This window comes from Ranitomeya variabilis, chromosome 3 (genome assembly GCF_051348905.1).
Source record: "Ranitomeya variabilis isolate aRanVar5 chromosome 3, aRanVar5.hap1, whole genome shotgun sequence".
Lineage (NCBI taxonomy): Eukaryota > Metazoa > Chordata > Amphibia > Anura > Dendrobatidae > Ranitomeya > Ranitomeya variabilis.
Genome location: NC_135234.1, coordinates 523445802 through 523468732, shown reverse-complemented (window position 1 = coordinate 523468732; position 22931 = coordinate 523445802). Strand labels below are relative to the sequence as shown.

Here is a 22931-nt window from a genome sequence, read left to right as displayed (position 1 = left end):
CTGCAATTCTGTCAGATAATACTCAGTTTCTTCCTGAAAATGATTGCAAACACAAATTCTGTGTTACTATTATCTTCATTTAATTTGTCTTAAATGAAAAAACACAAAAGAGAATGAAGCAAAAAGCAAAACATTGATCATTTCACACAAAACTCCAAAAATGGGCCAGACAAAAGTATTGGCACCCTCAGCCTAATACTTGGTTGCACAACCTTTAGCCAAAATAACTGCGACCAACCGCTTCCGGTAACCATCAGTGAGTTTCTTACAATGCTCTGCTGGAATTTTAGACCATTCTTCTTTGGCAAACTGCTCCAGGTCCCTGATATTTGAAGGGTGCCTTCTCCAAACTGCCATTTTTAGATCTCTCCACAGGAGTTCTATGGGATTCAGGTCTGGACTCATTGCTGGCCACCTTAGAAGTCTCCAGTGCTTTCTCTCAAACCATTTTCTATTGCTTTTTGAAGTGTGTTTTGGGTCATTGTACTGCTGGAAGACCCATGACCTCTGAGGGAGACCCAGCTTTCTCACACTGGGCCCTACATTATGCTGCAAAATTTGTTGGTAGTCTTCCGACTTCATAATGCCATGCACACGGTCAAGCAGTCCAGTGCCAGAGGCAGCAAAGCAACCCCAAAACATCAGGGAACCTCCGCTATGTTTGACTGTAGGGACCATGTTGTTTTCTTTGAATGCCTCTTTTTTTCTCCTGTAAACTCTATGTTGATGCCTTTGCCCAAAAAGCTCTACTTTTGTCTCATCTGACCAGAGAACATTCTTCCAAAACGTTTTAGCCTTTTTCAGGTAAGTTTTGGCAAACTCCAGCCTGGCTTTTTTATGTCTCGGGGTAAGAAGTGGGGTCTTCTTGGGTCTCCTACCATACAGTCCCTTTTCATTCAGACGCCGATGGATAGCACGGGTTGACACTGTTGTACCCTCGGACTGCAGGGCAGCTTGAACTTGTTCCATCCACATCTAGGGACGTTAGCCACAGTGCCATGGGCTTTAAACTTCTTGATGACACTGCGCACGTTAGACACAGGAACATTCAGGTCTTTGGAGATGGACTTGTAGCCTTGAGATTGCTCATGCTTCCTCACAATTTGGTTTCTCAAGTCCTCAGACAGTTCTTTGGTCTTCTTTCTTTTCTCCATGCTCAATGTGGTACACACAAGGACACAGGACAGAGGTTGAGTCAACTTTAATTCATGTCAACTGGCTGCAAGTGTGATTTAGTTATTGCCAACACCTGTTAGGTGCCACTGGTAAGTTACAGGTGCTGTTAATTACACAAATTAGAGAAGCATCACATGATTTTTCGAACAGTGCCAATACTTTTGTCCACCCCCTTTTTATGTTTTGTTTGGTGTGGAATTATATCCAATTTGGCTTTAGGACAATTCTTTTTGTGTTTTTTTCATTTAAGACAAATTAAATGAAAATAATAATAACAAAGAATTTGTGTTTGCAATCATTTTCAGGAAGAAACTGAGTATTATCTGACAGAATTGCAGGGGTGTCAATACATTTGGCCACAACTGTAAGTGGACCAGAATCATGAGGTCAAGTAGTGTCTAGAGAAAAAAATGTTGTTTTTGGGCAAAATTGCCCACTCAAATCATACACAGAGTCTTTTGTAGAGGACTATACAGTTCACTATGAAAGACAGAAATACATCTAAATCATTATATGACAGAAGCAAGTCAAATGAACGGATTGACAGATGGTAATTTTACAAGTGAGCCTAAATCATGGAATTGAATAATCCCAGAAAAAATGGAATGTTATAAAAGGGCAATAATCACCCACTAAAGTCAATCACCACAACTGTCCTAAAGGTCTGAGTCTCTGCATAAAAAAGGTGTACACATGCAGATGAAGTGAAGCACCGCACAATGTCTCAGTGCTAGGTGCCACCAGAAATGCTAAGGATAGCACTACTCAAAGAGCATGACCATGACCATGATACCTATCACCCAGAGGTCCAGGGGGCATGAGGCCCAACGTGTATCGCCACCTAGAGTAGAGCAGGTCCTGGTTTTTAAGTGATTTTAATAGTGTGGTGTTTTTTGGTTGACAAAATAAAATGTATACATTTTTGTACTATTTCTAGTGGTGGTCCCTACTATATAGCCTGACGCCTTTTGTCCTTTTTCATAATATACAAATGGCATCACAAGAATTCCCAGGTGTAATACAACCAATGCTCCAGTCACATATACGCATCACCCAGACCTACCAGAATGGAGAAAATAGTTCCCCCACCGATCACACTGATGATAGGCCTCACATTGAGCAATTTCATTTTCATGATGAGGAAATGCCAGGTCAATCCCACCAGTATGAATGTCCAGCTGTTCTCCAAACACTGTACTAGAGAAGACAAAGTCTCACACCATGAGGTGACATGCACAGAAACATCAATAGTCATATGGAAATGACGCTTATATTTAGGCATGACAAAGGACACAGCGTGAAGGTTTTATAGATGTAAAACGCTAAAGGAATACTTTATGGAATGTCTTAAGCACCTTGCAATAGTGGAGCACTCGATATGCCAGCCAGGCCTTCCTTTACCCCATGGAGAGACCCAATGTGGCTCATCGGGTTTAGCGGTCTTCCATAATGCGAAGTCTCTGGGGGACCTCTTGTCACTTACAACTGTCATACACAAAAACAGCACAAATCAGTGAGGGAACAAAAAGAGAAATATAAACCAAAGCAATATTTGGTGTGACCATCCTTTATCTTCAAAACAGCATCAATTCTTCTAGGAACACTTGCGCAAAGTCAGGGATTTTGTAGGATATTAGTCAGGTGTATGAGTAAAACATTATTCCAAACAGGTAATAATGATCTTCATTCTCATAAGTAGGATGAACACAGTCGTGAAATAGAAACAGCTGTGTAGGAGGCTAAAGCCTGGGTGAGGAGCAGCCAAACTATGTTACAAAAGTGAGGTTGTAGAAGCCATTTTCACATTGGGGGTCATACACAATGCTAAAGCTGAGCACAGAAACCAGACAGACACAAGGTAGTTATACTGCATCAGAAAAGTCCCTTACAGGCAAAGATTCCAAAGCAGACTGAGGTTTCAAGCTGTTCAAGTTCTGCTGAAGAATTACTAAGAAATGGACAATGTTGAGAACTGTAGACCCATTGGTCGGCTATGGAAACTTAGTACAGGAGATGAAAGACACATCAAGCTTACTTCCATTTGAAATCAGAAAAATGTCCAGCAGTGCCATCAGCTCAGAACAGGCAGCGAAAAGTGGGACGCAGCTACACCATGTACAGTTGGGAGAAGTTTGGCCAAAAGTGGTCTTCATGAATGAATTGTGGCAAAAAAAGCCTTAGCTACCTAGAACATGGAAAAAAGGCCAGGTGACTCAATGATGCACAAAAGCAGAGGGACTGGGAGCAGAAAATGGCAGCAGGTGCTCTGGATTGAGGTGTCAGAATTTGAAATACCGTATTTTACTGTAACAGAAGGCAGTTTGTTTGCTAAAAAGGCTGGAAAGAGTTTCAAGAATAAGTGTCTGCAGGGAACAGTGAAGCATGGAGGTTCTTTGCAACTTTGGGGCTGCATTTCAGCAAATAAAGTTGAGGATTTGGTCAGGATTAATGGTGTCCTCAATGCTGAGACATGCAAGACAGATAATTAGCCATTACGCAATACCATCGGAGAGGCATCTTATTGGCTCCAAATTTATTCTGTAGTAGGACAACGACCTCAAACATACAGCCAATGTTATTAAGAACTATCTCCATCAATAAGAAAGAACAAGGAGTTCTGTAAGTGATGATGTGGCCCCCTCTCAAAGTGCTGATGTCAACATCATTAAGTCTGTCTGGAGTAACATGAATGTAGTGAAGGATTTGTGCAAACTCACATCCACAGAAGATTTGTGGTTAGTACTCCAAGATGTTTGGAACAATCTCTGCTGCGTTAAGTCTACCTAGAAGAATTGAAGGCAATGGGAGGTCACGCCAAATATTAATTAGATTTTTTCAAATAAACAAAATGTAAAGTGAATGAACAAACAAATAACACTTCTATTATCTAAAGCTTTCTTACTGTGCAGCATTGTTTCCAGAAGGGCCTAAAACTTTTGCACAGTTCTGTATGTCTACCAACAGACACCTAAAAGACACCCATTGGGCTTCTGTGGGGCAAATGAAAGCCCATGGATATGTTTCATGCATGTAATGTGAGCTTTTATGCTGCATAGGGCAAATGAACATTGAGAATTAGGTGTGAAGGTTAGGGTTAATTTTACACTGTATACATTGCAGATATCCCTCCTGTAATTTCCACATGATATAGGCACATGTATATGTAGACCATAGGCTCCTAGGTTGAAAATAAAAAAAGATATATATTGCGCAGTGTACCTTTTCTCCCCCAGATGACTCTACACAAAATTCCTCAGCAGATTGTACTATTTTAGAAAGCTTAAAAGTATACCAGCCCGACAGGGGTTAAAAAGGACACTGTTTTTGGGCACCTATGGTAGTAAAAATGCCTTAAAACATTCTCTCTCTCTTATTATTCTGGCATTTGGCAAATATTAATAATTATGGTAATCCTAATTGGCCTAAACCGGGAAAGGTTTATTCTGATTTCATGTCAGATATTGAGGAAAACATGCATACGTGTCTCTTTATATAGTATATGTAAACTACTGGTTTCAGCTGTATATGATATTACATACATATTTATAATGTATATAGGATGTCACTTACATCTGTATGTGGTTTCTATAGCAATATATTGTTCTGGGAATATAGTAATTGCTGATTATTGGGCGAGGAACATTTTTCTACTCCGCAATACACAGCAGGCATCTTACACACAAACATTTGAGTCCCACCACTGTAAAAGTGTACATGATCTGAAGAACAGACAGTTTGGGCTCCCTCTATGGCAGCACATGTGCCTGCTGTAATTATATGTACTGGTCACACATCTTGCCATCTATGACTGAGTTTGTACCTGGCTCTGAGTTGGTATCGGAAAAAGAACCAATGAACTTTCCATATCTTTTGCCAATGGACTGGACATCAAAATACACATTTCCTAGAAAAAAAACAAAAAAAAAAAACCTGTTGAAATAGTGAATAAATCACCAACATAGACCAGTGCAAAGCCTTATAGGTGAAGGATTCCCTGGGATGAGGGTACACTAAGCATAGCCTCAGTATAAGAAGAGAACGGTGTCTCACGGTCACTGATGGAAGTGGTGGGCCATAGTATGCTATGCGGATAGGCCATCAATGTGTGATAAGAGGGGTCCAATCAATTTCATGGAGACCATATTTAATGTACTCTGACTGTAATTTCTATTTCTCATCATTGTTAATCCACATGCCTATATGTCAATCTCTATAAAGTATGTAGAATTCCAGGAAAATTGAAAAGTCTCTGTTTCTAGACTATGCATCTGGATATAGCCATGTACATGACCGCATTAATGACCAGGCGTGTTTAGGTCTTAAAGATTAATCCTATTTTTTTCATTTTTCTATTAATGTAGCTGTATGAGGGCTTTTTTGGGGGTTTAGTAGAATTTTAATGGCGCCATTTTGAAGTACATATATCTTTTTATCTAACTCTATTAGGAACAATTACATCAGCCATCATGTGCGGGGAACGATGCAGGCTCACAAGCTGAGCCCGCGTCCTTCCTCACACATGATGGCTGATGTAAGTCAATGACCCAACATATGACGTAAATAGACGCGATACGTCATGAAGCGGTTAAAGGGGTTGGCCAGGCTTAGGACGTCAGTCTGCTGAATGGCGATGCCATGTGGTGTGCATGCTGTCACGATTCCCTGGTATTCCTGGCGGTCACGAGATTGTGTTTATGTGATTTCCATACTTGGAATTATGTGCCAACTAGATGCATTCGGCTTCTGTCAGTGGATGAGAACTGAGAGAAACTGCATGAGACTAGTTGGCACGTAATTCCAAGTATGCAAATAGCATGCACACAGTCACGTGACCGCCTGCTCGCACCAAGAATACCGGGGAATCGGGACAACATGCACAGTGTGTATAGGAAGATGTCAATGCAAGAACTTGTAATATAGCTATGCGGTACAATGTGCACTGTAGAATAACGGAAAGGTATATTTTACTTCCATATACAAAGTATATCCCTCTGATTTCCTGTCATGTCAGTGGAGTGACAAGCAGGCTGCTGGGAAAAAAAAACATCTCACATGCTATACAGATGGTGTTAAAACAGCCAAGAAAAGTAATGAAATACTCCATGTAATTAAGCTACAAACTGAAATAAAAGTAAGAAAAGGAAATGTGATAAATATATTTACTAATACATTAAAAAAAAACACAAAAGATGCTTGTAATCATATTAAGCAATGGAGAAAAAGAAATATAGAGTCGGCTCACTTTTGTTACCTAAACAATGAAAGCAACCACAGGTGTCAGGGCATTATTTTGGGGGAGATGGAATAGTACATCATGGAGCTTTAAAAGGCTATTCCCATCTCCAAGCCCCCATCCCAATATATAGTAGGTGTAATTATAATAATATTAGTAAATACCTCCAATTAGAAATGTAGTATAGTTTTTCTGATTCTCTATGTCTCTTTCCTCATGTGCAGGCATTGCAGGACCTTAGGTATCCATGGCTATGACCATTAGCAATTAACTGTCACTATATCAGTGGTCGTAACCATGGATACTTAAGGTCCTGAAATGCCTGCACATGAGTAAAGAGACATAGCGAATCAGAAAAACTATACTACATGTCTAATTGGAGGTATTTGCTAATATTCTTATTATTACACCTAGTACATATTGGGATAGGATTTTGAAGATGGGAGTACTCCTTTAAGTCAATACACATGGAACAGCAAATCATCCATATGGGCATGTAGGCTAAAGAAGGTTGAAAATAAAATGATACCTTGATATCTTATCTGTTTTGTCTTATTAACAAAAACATGGATTTGTCTGGAATATGTAAATGAGCTGTTATGGGGTAGACATAGATCTCCCTGAGAATCTGCCTCCAGAGCTCATTTTAAATTACACTGGTAACGCTGCTATTATTTAAAATAAGCTCTGAAGGCAGATTCTCTGGGACATCTATGTTCTGCCCATAGATCTTAACAGCTCATTTACATATTAAAAAAACTACAACAACCAACAACTTTTCTACTTTACTGCTCATGTTTTTGTCAGGTATGAAATTTACGAACTCTTACCTTGTGAGGTAGGGTAAGCATGGCCATTAGCAATGATCTGCTCTATGAAGGATAAGATCCGTGGAATGTGTTCAGTAACTCTCATATATATTGTGGGTGGGAGAACCTAGAGAAACACAAGAACATAGGTATGGATGTGACAAGGAGAAGGTGTTTCTGTAAAAACACATATGGAGGATACGAATAGGGAAGGCTGCCATGAAAATAAGAGATGAATCAAAAGTAGGATGGAATGACCCAGGCTGTGGTGGCCTTGGCCTTTCTGTCCCTATCTTACGGTACTTTAAGACGAGCAGATAATTGACGAATGTGCTCTTAAGAGTGATCAGTACCAATTTTTAACCTGTGTAAAACTGCCAACGATCACCCAATGAATGAGTGCAATGCTAGATCCTTGGGTGATCAGAAAGTTTATAACCGTGTACAGTTATGGTCAAGTTTCATCCTGAAAACGAGACAATTTTTGCATAATTTATTTTCATCCGAGTTTCATTTGTGTGCTATATGTGTACGATTTTTACATCTGTGTGACATCCGTTTTCATACATCGACACTAAAAATGTGCATTATAAAATACAGTTTCCTAGATTTACAATAGAAATATATCCGTAAAATTCAGTTGCCACTCGTATGATCCAATTTTTTTAGCACCCATAGAGCCTGTGCAGATTTGTCCAAAAACCTGAAGGGTTTCCCGATGCCAGCAAAGTGAATGAGAATCATGAAGCCTCAACCAATGTTGCTTATTTCTGACTTGGAGCAGGTGTAAATCTGCAGCATGTCCATTTTTTCTGCGTTTTTGTTGCAAATTTCACTAATAGTAATGAATGGGGAAAAATCTGCACCAAATACGCATGTAAAAATGCATAAAGAACACAGCAAAAACACGCCTGTTTTATGCAGCGTTTTTCCTGCCAAGAGATGTGGAAATGGTGCAGAAATTTCCGCACCAAATACTTAACGTGTGCGCACACAGCCTTACACTTGAATGTGTGAGTCTCCTCTGAGTGTTGGAAGAAAGTAGTGCATGCTATGATTATTTTTCTTATGGACAGTCGGACCAAGGGAAAAATCATTCCCCTGTACAGCCCTATTGAATAACATGGGTCAGTGAGCCGTCCAATCAAAAATCTGATAGCGCAAGTCCGATTTATAAGCTCGTCCGCATGAGCCCTTATGTGAAGACTCAATAACTTCTCCCAGTGATCCAGGAGCAATTTGGTGATTATTGGTGTCTAAGTGGCCTTAATGAATAAACATATAAACACTGTGAACGTTTAGACAAATCGAGCAGACGTAGAGATCAAAAATGTATATTTCTTAATTCTAATCGTTTAATGACTGATTTTTATTTACTAGAAGACATTTAAAATGTAGATTAGTCGCCGACCCAAAAACTACTACTGTATACTGTGCACTAATGGTATGGTATAATGTACATATGAGATGAGAGCCCCATCCCTAATGCTGAGATCATCAATTTCCTAAGGTATCTTATTCACCCTTTACCATACATCCTGGTCGGAAAGCTGTGTAACCGCACACATGGACCATATGCCCTGGCTACACAACAATGTAAGTGAATGTGACAATGGATAAAGTTACAACTGTGCAGTGCGTCCATTGTTCAGAAACCATGGCCATGATCCTGATGGAACTCTCTCGTGTCTGGTCAACTTTACCATCAGGTTCAGTTTGCATTATCATGTTTTTTTGGTGATATTATTATTTTTTATGATGAGGTCTATTGGGGAATCAGCAAATAGCCAGTGTGACACTCGGATTTCTGTAACAGATTTGCATTGTGATATTATGTGGATCCATTCATCGGGGCTAATCTGCTTGTAGACACATGGAATGGATTCAATAAGTTCGTAGCCTAGGGAATGACAAAAAGCGCACATAGGGCATTAACCAAAAGCATGCGGTATTATTGCATTTTTCTGCTAATCTTGAATAGCCTGCGATGGCACTATTCCAACTGCTGCTCTGCTGGTAGGATGGACCAACGTCGATATGTCCCAAGGGGAGGAATGCGGGTGTGCTACCCTGCTGATCAGGAATTCACATGATTCAGATGAATAGAAATAAATTGTAGTTTATTCCCAACGCCATTCTAGGTCAAACGGACCTCTTCCTCAGGGGAACCACAATAAAGAACCCCTGAAGAAGAGATCGACCTAGAAACACATTGGGAATAAACTACAATCTATTTCTATTAATCTGAATCTTGTGAATTCCTTACCAGTGCAGCACACCCACATTTCTCCCTTTGGTACATAATTTCAATAAATGACATATCATTGTTTTTTTTCTGTAACAATGATTTCTAATCCAACCTGAAAAAAAATAGTGCGCTAATGAAGACTTTCTATTGAAATGGTTTGTTGGTAGATTTCAAGTTGTTTTTGGCACAGAATACCTGTTGAAATCTGTATGAAATCCACAGTGTAAAGGTATTGTATGTATTAAGAATAGGCACCAAGAACAGGAAAGCCAAAGAATTAGATCTGCTCTGCATCTTTGGGTAACACACCTCTGCCATCACCAACCTCCGACGCGTGGTAAAGGGTTTAAAGGGATAGTAAAGCCCAGATTCATCATTGTGTTTGCACCAGTTTTTTTCGTCTCGTATTGTGTGTTTTGCGCCTTGTCCTTTGCTTGCACCCAATTCATTATTCTATTTGAGCCTCTTTTTCAATCTATTTTATACATAATTGCCTCTTTTGTTTTTTGTTTTTTCTTACTTTGTGGGCAAAGTTAAGCAACTCCAGATCTTTTTGTCTGATCCATCAATTCCAACTTTTTAAATGTTGCAAAATTTAGCGTCACTTCACTCCAGTCGCCCCCAGGTGTATTTTTGAGTTCAACAGTTTTTTTGGTGCAATTTGTGTGACTTTTGGCTCCAAAATGTAAACTTTGGGTTCCAGTTCAAGACAGGAAGAAAGCTCTTTTTTGACTCTGTCAAATTAATGAATTGCATGCGCCATTTTGATGAATTGGGGATCAAAAGACGGCAGCTAGTACTACAAGACACATAAGGAAAGTTACTTAAAAAATGCAAATGATGAATTAGGGCCTAAACCTATTAATTAATATTTAAGTTAAATAAGGATAGTTGCCCAAACTTTGGCCCTGATTAATCAAGGCCAGCGATTTTCTTGCTAGTCTTGTTGAGGGGACGTGCTGGAGTCAGACGCTCCTAATTCATGAAGACGGCTTTCAGAATCTGTCTCGACTGATGAGTGGTGTGAGCCTCTGTATGCCACGCCAGAAATTTTACTACAATCAGACTTGGAATGAGATTTCTGGTGTAGGGAATGCCACGAATTAGATGAATTATGGCATCACTCCCCCATCTCATCCCTGTTCCACCCTTTTCAGTGGAGCTGGGAGAAACTGGCATTAAGACAGCAAAAGTCACAAAATTTTGATGCAACTCCCGGTTGACCCAAAATTTGGAAAGTCTTCAAAGTTTTTACGACACTGTTTGGACATAAAATCTTTGATGAAGATTACAACACTGTTTTATTATCATACAGAAAATGCTGCAGACTCATAGTCTTGTAGAAATTCAGCAGCGTATAAAGGGTTAATTTTCTGATCAGTTACATTTAGTAGTTAACCTGCGGAACTTTGTAATCTTTGCAATCACACACAGGATGGAGAGGCAGAGTAGGGGGAACAGAGAAGATTTATTTCTATACAATTCCAATTTTTCAGCTTTATGAGAAAATACGGTAGGATACAAAAAAAGAGTTAGCGAGAAAGTGATGGGATATTTTTTAAATGTTTATGTTAGTGTTACTTAAAATAAATTACCGTAATAAAATCTTGGCATCCACTCGATCATCCTTACCTTCAAAGCCATCATATCTTGTTTAAACTCTTGTTCATATGTACGAGCCAAGGAAACTGGAGACAAGTTAAGCTGTTGGTAAAACAAAAGACAGGAATTTACTTATACATGGCCAAAGTAAACTGAAATTCAGAGTGGCCAATCCAATTGAGATGCCCCCATATACCGTGCATTAGTTATATGGGCACAATTACTTCATACACAGCAGATCTGCGGTGGAAATTCGTGCAGCTGTCCATGTCATCTGAAGGAAGTGTAGCAGAAACCCATGTACATGCTGGAGGGTTTTTTATTCGCAGAATTAATCTGTTGGGTGAAAATTCCCTTATAAAATGTATTCTGTGTTTAAAGGGAAAATATTTTTCAACTAGAAAATATTTTTCAAAGGATTCGGAGTGGCTTTAAAAAATAAAAAAGTAATACGCTTCCCTATAAAATCCCTGCAGCTCCTCTTTCAACGGCTATATAATACCTTCTGGTTTCTACTTCCTTGTCCCATTTTGTAACAACAGAAATCGCCAGAAATACCTTCTTAGCCAATCACTGGCCACAGCAGGGACGCATTTCAGCCAATGAATGGCTGATCAGGCATTTTGTTAGCACTTTTCTGTATGACAAAATGGAGCAGGGACGTAGAGACTAGTAGGGACCGGGTAAGTATCAGACCTGGAGTTACTGGAGACTGGTAGGAGGGAATGATATATGATACAAGCCTATTCCAAGGTGCTTTTCCTTATTCAAAGGATAAATAAAAATGTCATCCCCAAAGCTTCTAGTACACAGGATATGCCATAAATGTCTGATTAGAAATGACAGAAAAACGACTGGCACATTCAAACTAGTGTGAATAGGTGCATACCAGGAGCAGCTACCTCCATACACAAATATACAAAAAAGGTTGCACTCTATCGTGCCCAAGCATGTCTAATATGAAATACATGAAATATGAATAGCAAAATGGCTTTTGAACATTAGGAAAATATTTGAGAGACGCTTTGCACAGAATTTGCTGACAGAGGTGTCCACATTCACCCAGAAATACAGACATTGGCCTTCGGTAAGTGTTCACATTTGGACAGGGAGGTCAAGTACCCATCAGTTTAATGAGACCACCTTGACGATGGTTGATGGGCTCACACTATTTGATTAAATCAAATTCTGTGCAAAGCGTCTCTCAAATATTTTCCTAATGTTCAAAAGCCATTTTGCTATTCATATTTCATGTATTTCATATTAGACATGCTTTGGCACGATAGAGTGCAACCTTTTTTGTATATAAATGTCTGATTAATCAAGGTTAATCTCTGGGAGCCCTTGCTGGGACAACGAAGGTCCTACGAGAGGTGGCGGCATTGCTCCTGTAACTCCCAATGACTAGAATAGAGATACGCACATATACGATTTTCAGCAGGCAGCCAAAGCAACTCTGCCTGGGTATGCCGTAAATGTCTATGTTGGGGATGATTTTGACAGATTTATTACCCCTACAAGTAAAATTGACATATGACGTTCTGTTAAAGCAGAATCTGTCTAGTCAGTGCCATATTACAGAAATTTAAACCAATAATGAAATATACCTTCTAGATGTGAGAAATTCGATTCCCAGGACTGCAGCCCAGTGGCCTCATCAGTAGTCTGTGGCCACCAGAAGGGAGCCCTGCGAATTGTATCCTACCTTGGCACTTCTTTTGATTGGTTGGCCCCAAAATGAGGTTGTCATATAGGCGTGACAAAGGCATGACTTCAACTGGGCCTACTAATCAGGTTGATTCATAATACAGTAGTAGACGTTATGGTGAAGTAACAAGGCACATCCCAACTGGTGCAGTATGTACCAGGTCTACTCATGACCCACCTAGTGTCAGCTGAGCTAGACAGCTTGATGAGGAGGAACCTGGGTAGGTAACTCTGCATTTAATGCCTCATTAAGACGTTTTTTTTTTTTTCCTTGTATATGAAAAAAAATAGACTGATTTTACATCAGAGTGCTGGATAAGATTTTCATCAGTCTTTGGTCAGTGATCTGTTTTTACCATCAGTAAAAAAAAAGCAAAAAAAAATCGCTTAACTTCCAGCACCCATTACAATTTTAAAGCTGGAGAGCAAAAGGATTGCAACCATTACATCCACAAGATTTTCACAGAGCTAAAGACTTACATTGGTGATTTTAATAATGAGTCGGATCAAAAATTGGCTTCTCCAAAACTTTTTTGTGGACAGTTTGCAAAACAAACCATGGGCTTCATAGATTATAACGTGTAAGCATTTCATCAATGAAAAACATCTCAATGAGGTTCACACATTGTGTAGCTGGATGGTGTTTGTGATGAAGTTTAGAACTGCACCATTCACCTCCAAAAAAACTTCAGCAAATGCCTGTGTGTGATGTGTTCTTTGCTGTGAAGAATGATGATTCCTTAAAGAGTACCTAACAATATTTTTTTGCATCAGATGAGTTGAGGCCTACATCTGGAGCATTTAACTGATTCCTCAAGAAGTTGCTCTAAGGACGCTGCTCTGCAGGGAGACGTACTGAGCTTCTATGCATTGCTCAAGAGAATCTCTGCATGTCTACTCCACTTTGTGTACAGGCTCATACACTTGCACATTAGGTGGAGGTGACAAGGACCTGTCATTTGACAAAAACATGTATTTTGTTTTACCATGTCTAGATGCCACTTTTCCAAATTTAGCATTGTTTTTTTGTTGTTGTTTGCTCCTGTGCTTTTCTGTTACTGAGATATGCCCCCTCCTCCTTGTATGCAAATCTAGTCTTGTTAACTAAGGGGCTGCAATTGTCATGAAGACACCCACAAGGAATAGTTGAGAACCACATTCCCTTAAAGAGGTTGTCCACTACTTTTACATTAATAAACTATCCTTAGGATAGGTCATTAATGTCTGATCGGCCGGCGTCGGACACCCAGCACCCCCACCAATCAGCTGTTATCGGTGTCAGCAGTGGTGGCCGTCAGGGAATATTCACTTGATGATTTGCTCCATCTACTTGTAGTGGCTGGCACTTGGTACTGTACATCCACCTTCTATTGAAATCAATGGCAAGCGGATGTGTAGCACCCTGCGGCAGCCACTACAAGTAGACGGAGCAGTTCGGCACCGTCGCCAACACTGATAACAGCCGATTGGTGGGGGTGCTGGGTGCCGGGCCCTGGCCAATCAGACATTACTGACCTATCCTAAGGATAGGTCACCAATGTAAATGCAGTGGACAACCTCCTTAAATAAGAAGACTAGATTTACATAAAAGGAAGAGCGGCCATATCTCAGTAATCAGGACAAAAAACAACCACTATAGATTCAGGAGAACAGCAGAATTAGGAAAAGATAAAACAATTACATTTTATTGGCAAGTGCTCTAAACAAAAAGATTACATGACAGGTACACTTTATCTAACAAATGTCCCTTAAAGCACCACTCCAAGTTTTTTTATTCATTCCAGCACTGGCGTGGTGCTTCTAATCTAAATTCCCTGACCCTAGTATTATACTCACCAGGTGGTGTCTTACCGAAGCCACTCTGATCCCATGCCGCCATCCTGTGACCGCAACTACTGACTGCCCGGAAGTCAACAGGTAACAATCACAAGCTCTCAATACAAGTCTATAAGAGCCAGAACCAGGTTCTCATAGATTAAGGGCTTTCTCATCAGTACTTGTATGGCAGGTCACAATTATCTGGAGACCAACCGAGTGGTTTCTCCAAATGAAGTACATAATGCCACTTTTACTGACTAATTAATGCAGTCTCAACATTTTTCAAACTTTTATGGCAAGTGTTTATTACTTTGTTGAGCCCCTTTGACACTTATAACCTACGGCAACCGTGAGAGAAAGCCAGACGTCAGCTTCAAATTGTTCTTGTTTATTGCAAACCGCAGAAAATTGGTACATTTTGGTAATAAACGTCATTTTCTTTGGGGGTTGAATAATTTTTATTGAAACTGTATAAATCTACCTGTTGTCTCCTGTACCAAGTTACATTATACATTATAATTGATATGAGGTTCATTCTCAGTGACGGGGGGGAACTAATATTGTACAGTATATATCATACACAATTTGCTACCTTAACCCCTTACAGACATATGGCGCACTGGTACGTTTTATGCCAGCTCCCCGACTTTGATGCGCATGTTTCCTGGAAGTTGAAGGCTGATTTAATCAGCCCTCATGTGCCTTTAACAGCTGCGGGTGGAGACTGTTAACCTGTTATAACCCCACTGTCAATATAAAACAGTGGCATTTAACATACGCCAGCAGGGGCTGCGTCATCCCACGCTCTCATCTGTGCCTGTGACCTGATCACGTGGCATCGATGGGTTGTCATTACAGCCTGTCATTATGATCCTCCCGTGAAAGCCAGCCAATGGGTGGCATTCATAGATCGTGATTTTCTCTATACATAGCATTGAAGGTGCACTGCTATGTATATCACAAAGCTTCAAATCCCCATAAGGGGACGATCACATACAGAGAAAAATGACAACAACAAAAAAAAAAAAAGTTCATATCACCCCCTTTTGTCCCATTAAAAAATAAAACAAATAAAAAATACACAATTTGGTATTGCTACATTCGTAAAAGCCCAATCTATAAAAATATAAAATAAATGAATCCGATCAATAAACAGCGTAACAAAAAAATGTTTTAAAAGTCAGAATTAAATATTTTGGCTGCCACAACATAGCAATAAAATACAATCTGAATAAGGATGTTTCAGGGCGCTTCCTTCACAGGATCCTTAACCCAATTGAGAATAATAAAACAAGATACTTGGTACATCACATGGTAAAATTAATAGTGTCAAAAACACGCCTTCACATGGTTATGTGGACCAAAAAAATAACAAAGTTACAGAAGGGGAGGAAACAACAAAAACTGAAAAACAGAAACTAGCACTGTCAGAAAGGGGTTAAAGAAGCCCGGGACACAGGGCATAAGAATACAGTAGACACAGCGGGTTTTCAATAAAAGCAGGAAACTGACTAAAAAGGAGGTGTTCACAGGGGTGCAACAAGTAGCAATGTGGCCATAGGACAAAACCTTGAAGGAGGCCTCACTTTGCAATTGTCACCATCAATGGCTCACATTTCCGAAAACTTTCATGCGATAACTTATCACCCCAACTTGGGATAAGAAGCATAAGCAGCTATGTCGGCCACAACTGGAATCCTTTACTGACTACACACAGCTCCCTCCGCACAAATATAATAATAATAATAATAATAATCTTTATTTATATAGCGCCAACATATTCCGCAGCGCTTTACAGTTTAACAGTTTCAAACACAACAGTCATAGGTAACAATGTTAACAATACAGCAATAAAGCAAAATAAGACGACCCTGCTCGTGAGAGCTTACAATCTACAATGAGGTGGGGGAGATACAAAGCACAGGTGTGTATTTACAATGATGTATTTACAATGATGGTCCAGCCATCTTCAGGGGGTGGGGGGTAGGTGAGATAGTGAATGGGCTACACACACACAAACATAAAATGACTGATTAGGGAACGCGATAGGCCGCTCTGAACAAATGAGTTTTGAGTGAGCGCCTAAAGCTATGCAAGTTGTGGATGGTCCTAATATCTTGGGGTAGAGCATTCCAGAGGATTGGCGCAGCACGGGAGAAGTCTTGGAGTCGGGAGTGGGAGGTACGGATTAGTGCAGAGGTTAGTCGAAAGTCGTTTGCAGAGCGCAGAGGTCGGTTAGGCCGATAGACAGAAATGAGGGAGGAGATGTAAGGGGGTGCCGCACTGTGGAGAGCTTTGTGGGTGAGAACAAGTACTTTGAATTGTATCCTGTAATGAATGGGCAGCCAGTGTAATGACTGGCGAAGAGCGGACACGTCCGAGTAACGATTAGCCAGATGGACGACCCTGGCTGCTGCATTAAGGATAGACTGGAGAGGGGAAAGTCGCGTGAGGGGGAGGCCAATTAAAAGAGAGTTACAGTAGTCCAGACGGGAGTGGATTAGGGCGACAGTGAGAGTTTTTGTTGTCTCCATGGTGAGAAAAGGGCGGATTCTAGAGATGTTCTTTAGGTGTAAGCGGCACGAGCGGGCAAGAGATTGTATGTGGGAGGTGAAGGAGAGATCGGAGTCAAACATGACACCCAGACAGCGTGCCTGCTGCCGGGGTGTTATTATGGTGCCACCCACGGAGAGGGAAATGTCAGATTTAGGGAGGTTAGTAGAAGGCGGGAGCAGAAGAAGTTCAGTTTTGGAGAGGTTGAGCTTCAGATAGAGAGCGGACATGATGTTAGAGACTGCAGACAGACAGTCAGTGGCGTTCTGTAGTACAGCGGGGGTAAGGTCAGGGGCTGATGTGTATAGTTGTGTGTCATCAGCATAAAGATGGTACTGAAAGCCAAATCTGCTGATGGTCTGTCCAATTGGGGCCGTGTAGAGGGAGAAGAGAAGGGGGCCAAGGACTGAGCCCTGAGGTACCCCGACAGTGAGAGGAAGAGGAGATGAAGTGGAGCCGGAGAACAGAACACTGAAGGAGCGTTCAGAAAGATAGGAAGAGAACCAGGAGAGAGCAGTGTTCTTAATGCCTAGTGACTGGAGCCTAGAGAGTAGGAGAGGGTGGTCAACAGTGTCGAAAGCTGCAGAAAGATCGAGGAGAATGAGCAGAGAGTGGTCACCGTTACATTTTGCTGTCAGAAGGTCATTGGTCACCTTGATGAGTGCAGTTTCTGTTGAATGTAGGGGGCGGAACCCGGACTGTGAAGGGTCTAGGAGGGAATGAGTGGAGAGGTAACGGGTAAGGCGGGAGTAGACTAGGCGCTCCAGGAGTTTTGAGATGAAGGGTAGATTGGAGACCGGTCTGTAGTTGTTTGCACATGATGGGTCAAGGGTGAGTTTTTTTAGTAATGGAGTAATGATAGAGTGTTTGAAGGAGGAGGGGAAAATGCCAGAGGAGAGGGAGAGATTAAAGATTGCAGTTAGGTGAGTTGTGACGACTGGAGAGAGAGACTGGAGGAGGTGTGAGGGAATGGGGTCGGTGGTGCATGTAGTCGGACGAGAAGAGGAGAGGAGCTTGGAGACTTCTTCTTCTGTGATGGGATCGAATGTGGAGAGTGAGCCAGGGGAGATGCAGGGAGGAATGGGAGTCATTGCACTTGGTGTCTGGGAGCGGATTTCCTGACGGATGTTATCTATTTTCTCTATAAAGTGGGAGGCCAGGTCATCAGCACAAATGTCTGTGATAGGGTCTTGTGCTTTTGGCCTGAGGAGGGAGTGAAATGTGTCAAAAAGTTTCTTGGGGTTGTTGGATAGTGAGGAGATCAGGGTGGTGAAGTAGGTCTGTTTGGCAAGGTGAAGGGCAGAGTTATAGGTCCTTAACATAAATTTGAAGTGCAAGAAGTCTTCTGGGGTGCGAGTTTTCCTCCATAAGCGTTCAGCACACCTGGAGCATCGCTGGAGGAATCGGGTTTGCGATGTGAGCCAGGGCTGTTTCACTCTGTGTTTGGAGGTTCTGAAGGTGGGGGGAGCTACTTGGTCTAGGGTGCTTCTAAGAGTGTCATTGAAGTAATGTACAGCCAGATCAGGACAGGGACAAGAGGAGATTGGGGACAGTGATGAGTGTAAGGAGTCTGAAAGTGTGTGAGGATTAATAGCATGTAGATTTCTGAATGTGTGGTAGGTAGGAGAGTGCTGGGGTGGGCGAGGAATTGTGAGTGTGAAGGAGAGAATGTTGTGGTCAGAGAGGGGAAGTGGTGAGTTATCTAGGTGGGGAATTGAACAGAGCCGGACAAAGACCAGGTCCAGGGTGTTACCGTCTTTGTGTGTTTCAGAGGTTGAGAGCTGTGAGAGGCCGAGAGAAGTGGTTAGTGATAGAAGCTGGGATGCAGATGTGGACGTGGGGCTGTTAATGGGAATGTTGAAGTCTCCCAGGATAAGGGTTGGTAATTCTGAGGACATGAAGTGCGGCAGCCAGGCTGAGAAGTCGTCCAGGAAGTGGGTAGGTGAGCCTGGGGGCCGGTATATGACCGCTACTCTGAGGGAGAGGGGACGGAAGAGCCTGACGGTGTGGACCTCAAAAGAAGGGAATGAAAGTGAAACAACTGGGGGTATAACCTGGAACGTGCATTGGGGGGACAAGAGTATGCCGACTCCACCACCAGGTCTGTTAGTGGGTCTTGGGGAATGGGAGAATTGTAAGCCACCATGGGAAATGGCAGCAGGGGAGACAGTGTCAGAGTCCTGGATCCAGGTTTCAGTGAGGGCCAACAGATTCAGATATACAACAAATATGTATGCCACCAGCAACCTACACAACCGGAGCACTGTTTCGGGCAACTAGGTGGTCTTAAAAATTCCAACCCAAATGTGTTTAGTCAAAGGTACCATCTCTTTAAGAGAACCATGCACTGGCAACTTGGAACAGCAGTAACACCACAAAGTACTGGCAGAGATCCACATACAGGGTTATTTCCAGACAATACCACCTTTAAATATATTGAGACATAAGAAGTAGTGATGAGCGAACGTGCTCAGATACGGTGTTATCCGAACATGCGCAGGTGCTAACCGAGTGTCTTCTGCATGCTCGAATAATATGTTCGAATCCCCGTGGCTACATGTCTCTCGGCTGTTAGGCAATTGTTGCATGTGTTGCGAATGTCTAGCAAACGGGCCATCCATGCATGTACAACTCCGGTGGGGTAAAATAAAAAATAAAAAAATCTACAGAGCTTAAAGAACGGAGACAATTTATTTGAATCTCTTTTTTCAAATGACTTCCAGGCTCCATTAGTATGCAAGGGTGTTCCTCCTTATTACCACCAACTTAGTTCCACACATGGAGACCGTACAGCTGGGTCTGACTCAGGCGCGCCCGCTCTCCACACACACTACGCAGGCGCACAGCTTCCCTCCCTAGGCGTGCAGTTGCAGCAGAGCGACACACACACTCCTACATGTCAGCCTCCATTTACCGGCCACTGTTAACAAGCGCTTTTACTACGCATGCGCGGGCTATGACGGACACGCTCCTGCATGCTGGCCCCCATGCCTCAACCACGGGTTATTAGCGCTTCACTGCGCATACCCGGAAGTTACATCAGACGCTACCAGCATAAAATCACTGGCCACATCCACCGCTGCACACTGCATCACCAATGAGACGGACACAGCGCTCCTGGACCCCTACAGTTTCCGGTAACTACTTGGGTTTTTACAGATCCCTAATCCTCCCTCCTACTTTATCTATATACTTAAAAATACTCTTTATCTTTCACAGCCCTCTCCGGACTGCTTTTCTGCTTGGTGCACTCTACCTCTTACTAAAAGGTCAGTGCCTCAGGTCATAGAATGTATTGTATATGCTCAAGATGCAGGGTACATCCATATCACTATTCTATAGGGGTCAGGGGATGATTATTACTCCCTGAGTTTGCCATTGTCTTTTTCGAATTAATACTTTGCATAGGTGGGTTTTATGTCGATCCTGTTATCCATATACTAGGCTGCCATGATCTCCTCCCCCATTTCTATATACCACAACGATAGTTATAAGATAAATATAATGGTAGGAATTTGGTTATTAGGTATAAACATGTATTAATATTGCGACTGGGACATATCTGGCACCCCCCCTTCCCAGGTTCCTCTTGCTTCTCCTGTTTCCTAAGGATCTGTATTTCCAGGGACACCCTACAAGGTCCCTCCATTGAGGCGTTCTAGTTAGCACTACATTTTGTATATATTGGGTTGTAAATTAATACATGTATTAAGTTCTGATTGTATGTTTTGATGTTAATATGTAAATACTTTGTCAATTGTGTCACATATAGATACGTGTACAGCACACTTATACTATGTACTTATGTTGTGTATTTATTTTTTCAGTGTGGTTTTGACAAAGACCAGCCTTGCTCGAAACGTTAACCCTAACTCAAAGTATCCGTCATTTTTTCTTACACTAATGAGCACTTGGTGATGACTGTACTAATAAAAAGTATAATTTTTGCATAGAACCTTCAAGTTTAATGTGTGTGGCTGTTTTTCCATAAACATCGTAAGAAGATGGGAGGCCCCAGACCGCGATGCCCATCGTACCGGGACCGCCCCTGGGTGAGTATAATATAACCTCTTTTTCTCATCTTTCAGGATACATCGGAGGCTTATCTACAGCATTACAGAATGCTGTAGATAAGCCCCTGATGCTGGTGGGCTTAGCTCATCTTCAATTTTAAGCGTGACAGGTTCCCTTTAAGGCACAGCTACCTAATTCATTAAGAGACATGTGACACTTACAGAGAACCTGTCAACATGATTTTGTCATGTAAAGACATGGCTGTAATGGCGCTGCACGGGCTGGTGCACATGACAAATATACTCATTTGAGTAATATCGTGGTTTTCACTGATAGCACTTATACATATGATATTCAATGTGGCTGGGCACATGTCCGATTTTTCCTCAGATCTAATGGTCTGTGATAAAAATGGAGACGTCATCTCGTGATCCAAGTGTTGGGAAAAATCAGCAATGCGTTTATGAGTCCATGAAAAAAATCGGACAGCACTCAGAGTGCGGTCTGATTTTCACAGACTGACAGAATGGAGAGTGTGGAGAAGCTTTTTTTTTCTCTCCAAGGCTGAGAAAAACTGATACCACTCTGATCAAACTCTGCTCAAAGTTTTTTTGTTGAATGTGGAGAAATTGGTTGTGTGAACCCAGGTACAGACTGGGGCTGAAATCCAGTCCTGGCATTTGAAATCACACAGGCCCATGCTGTCCCCGTCCCCATGAACCAGATGGGATATATTACTAATATTACCCTGGATGGAGGAAAGGAAGATTTTCTACAAGACTAATATGTCTGATGATACCCGTGGCCTGCTGGGGTAAGTGATGGAGTCAGCGACTTTGTGCTCTGTCACAACTCTTAACAGTATGAGTGTCTTGCGAACACCGATTCTGTTAACGTAGCAGACAAGGCAGCCCATGACCAGACAGGCCCTTGATGCCTTTGGTCAGGAAATCCCCTTTATTGTTCTTTAATCAAATTTTCTGCAAATTAGATGTTGGTGCAGGACCGCACAGGGGTCTTCTTCCGGTCTTTGAATGACAGGTCACTGCCTACCTTCTCCTCATTCAGAGACCAGAGGCAGGTAGAAATCTGAGTATGTTTGCATGTAAGTATTCATGGACGTTCATTGTTCCGATCAAAATTGATCATTCATTTTTTTTTAACTTATACGTATTTCAAATTATTTTTTGTTTGTTACTGTTATAATATTTGTAACAATTATTTTTTTTACTACACTTTTATTTGTTCCCACTATTAGGGAAGGTATAAAGTCCTGCATTTTCATTATTTCTTACAACGATCCTAAGATATGTGCACCCCGCATCTTTTTGAGGCAAATTCTGCCTGGAACGCGCTCAATAAATGTTAAACATAATGAACCTACACACAGCAATGTCAAAACGACTTGCTGTGCATACATTGCCTTTTTTAACTTCTTTTCAGACTTCGAAGCCCATGAAACTGCTTAAAGATCTGACATAACCATTCTTCAGGCAGATTCCGCTTGGAAGCCACCACTATTTTAAATATAAATTGTAAAAAAAAAAGACACATGGCAAAAAATATGAATCAGGAAAAACGCCACTGGCATTTTCCTGAAGCTTCTTCTGCTTCCTGAAGCTTCTATAAGACACCTTGTGCACATAGGATAATAGTAAAGGATACAGCTTCATGGACATAAAATCTTCATCTTTACTTGTGAGAATATACAGTGGATACAGAAAGTATTCAGACCCCTTTAAATTTTTCACTCTGTTTCATTGCAGCCATT

At 41.5% G+C, this 22931-nt stretch overlaps 1 protein-coding gene across 5 annotated transcripts in view; it reads right to left on the bottom strand.

Moving 5' to 3' along the window:
- The window catches only part of CARS2 (cysteinyl-tRNA synthetase 2, mitochondrial), a 114708-nt gene that overhangs the window by 17707 nt on the left and 74070 nt on the right, over positions 1-22931 (bottom strand). For all 5 annotated transcript variants that reach the window (XM_077297007.1, XM_077297006.1, XM_077297004.1 and 2 more), the window contains 5 exons: positions 11099-11170; positions 7240-7345; positions 4997-5080; positions 2532-2661; positions 2240-2373 (listed from right to left, as the gene is read on the bottom strand). In XM_077297007.1, coding sequence (XP_077153122.1) covers positions 2240-2373; positions 2532-2661; positions 4997-5080; positions 7240-7345; positions 11099-11170 — 526 coding nt within the window. The remainder of the gene's footprint in view (positions 1-2239; positions 2374-2531; positions 2662-4996; positions 5081-7239; positions 7346-11098; positions 11171-22931) is intronic.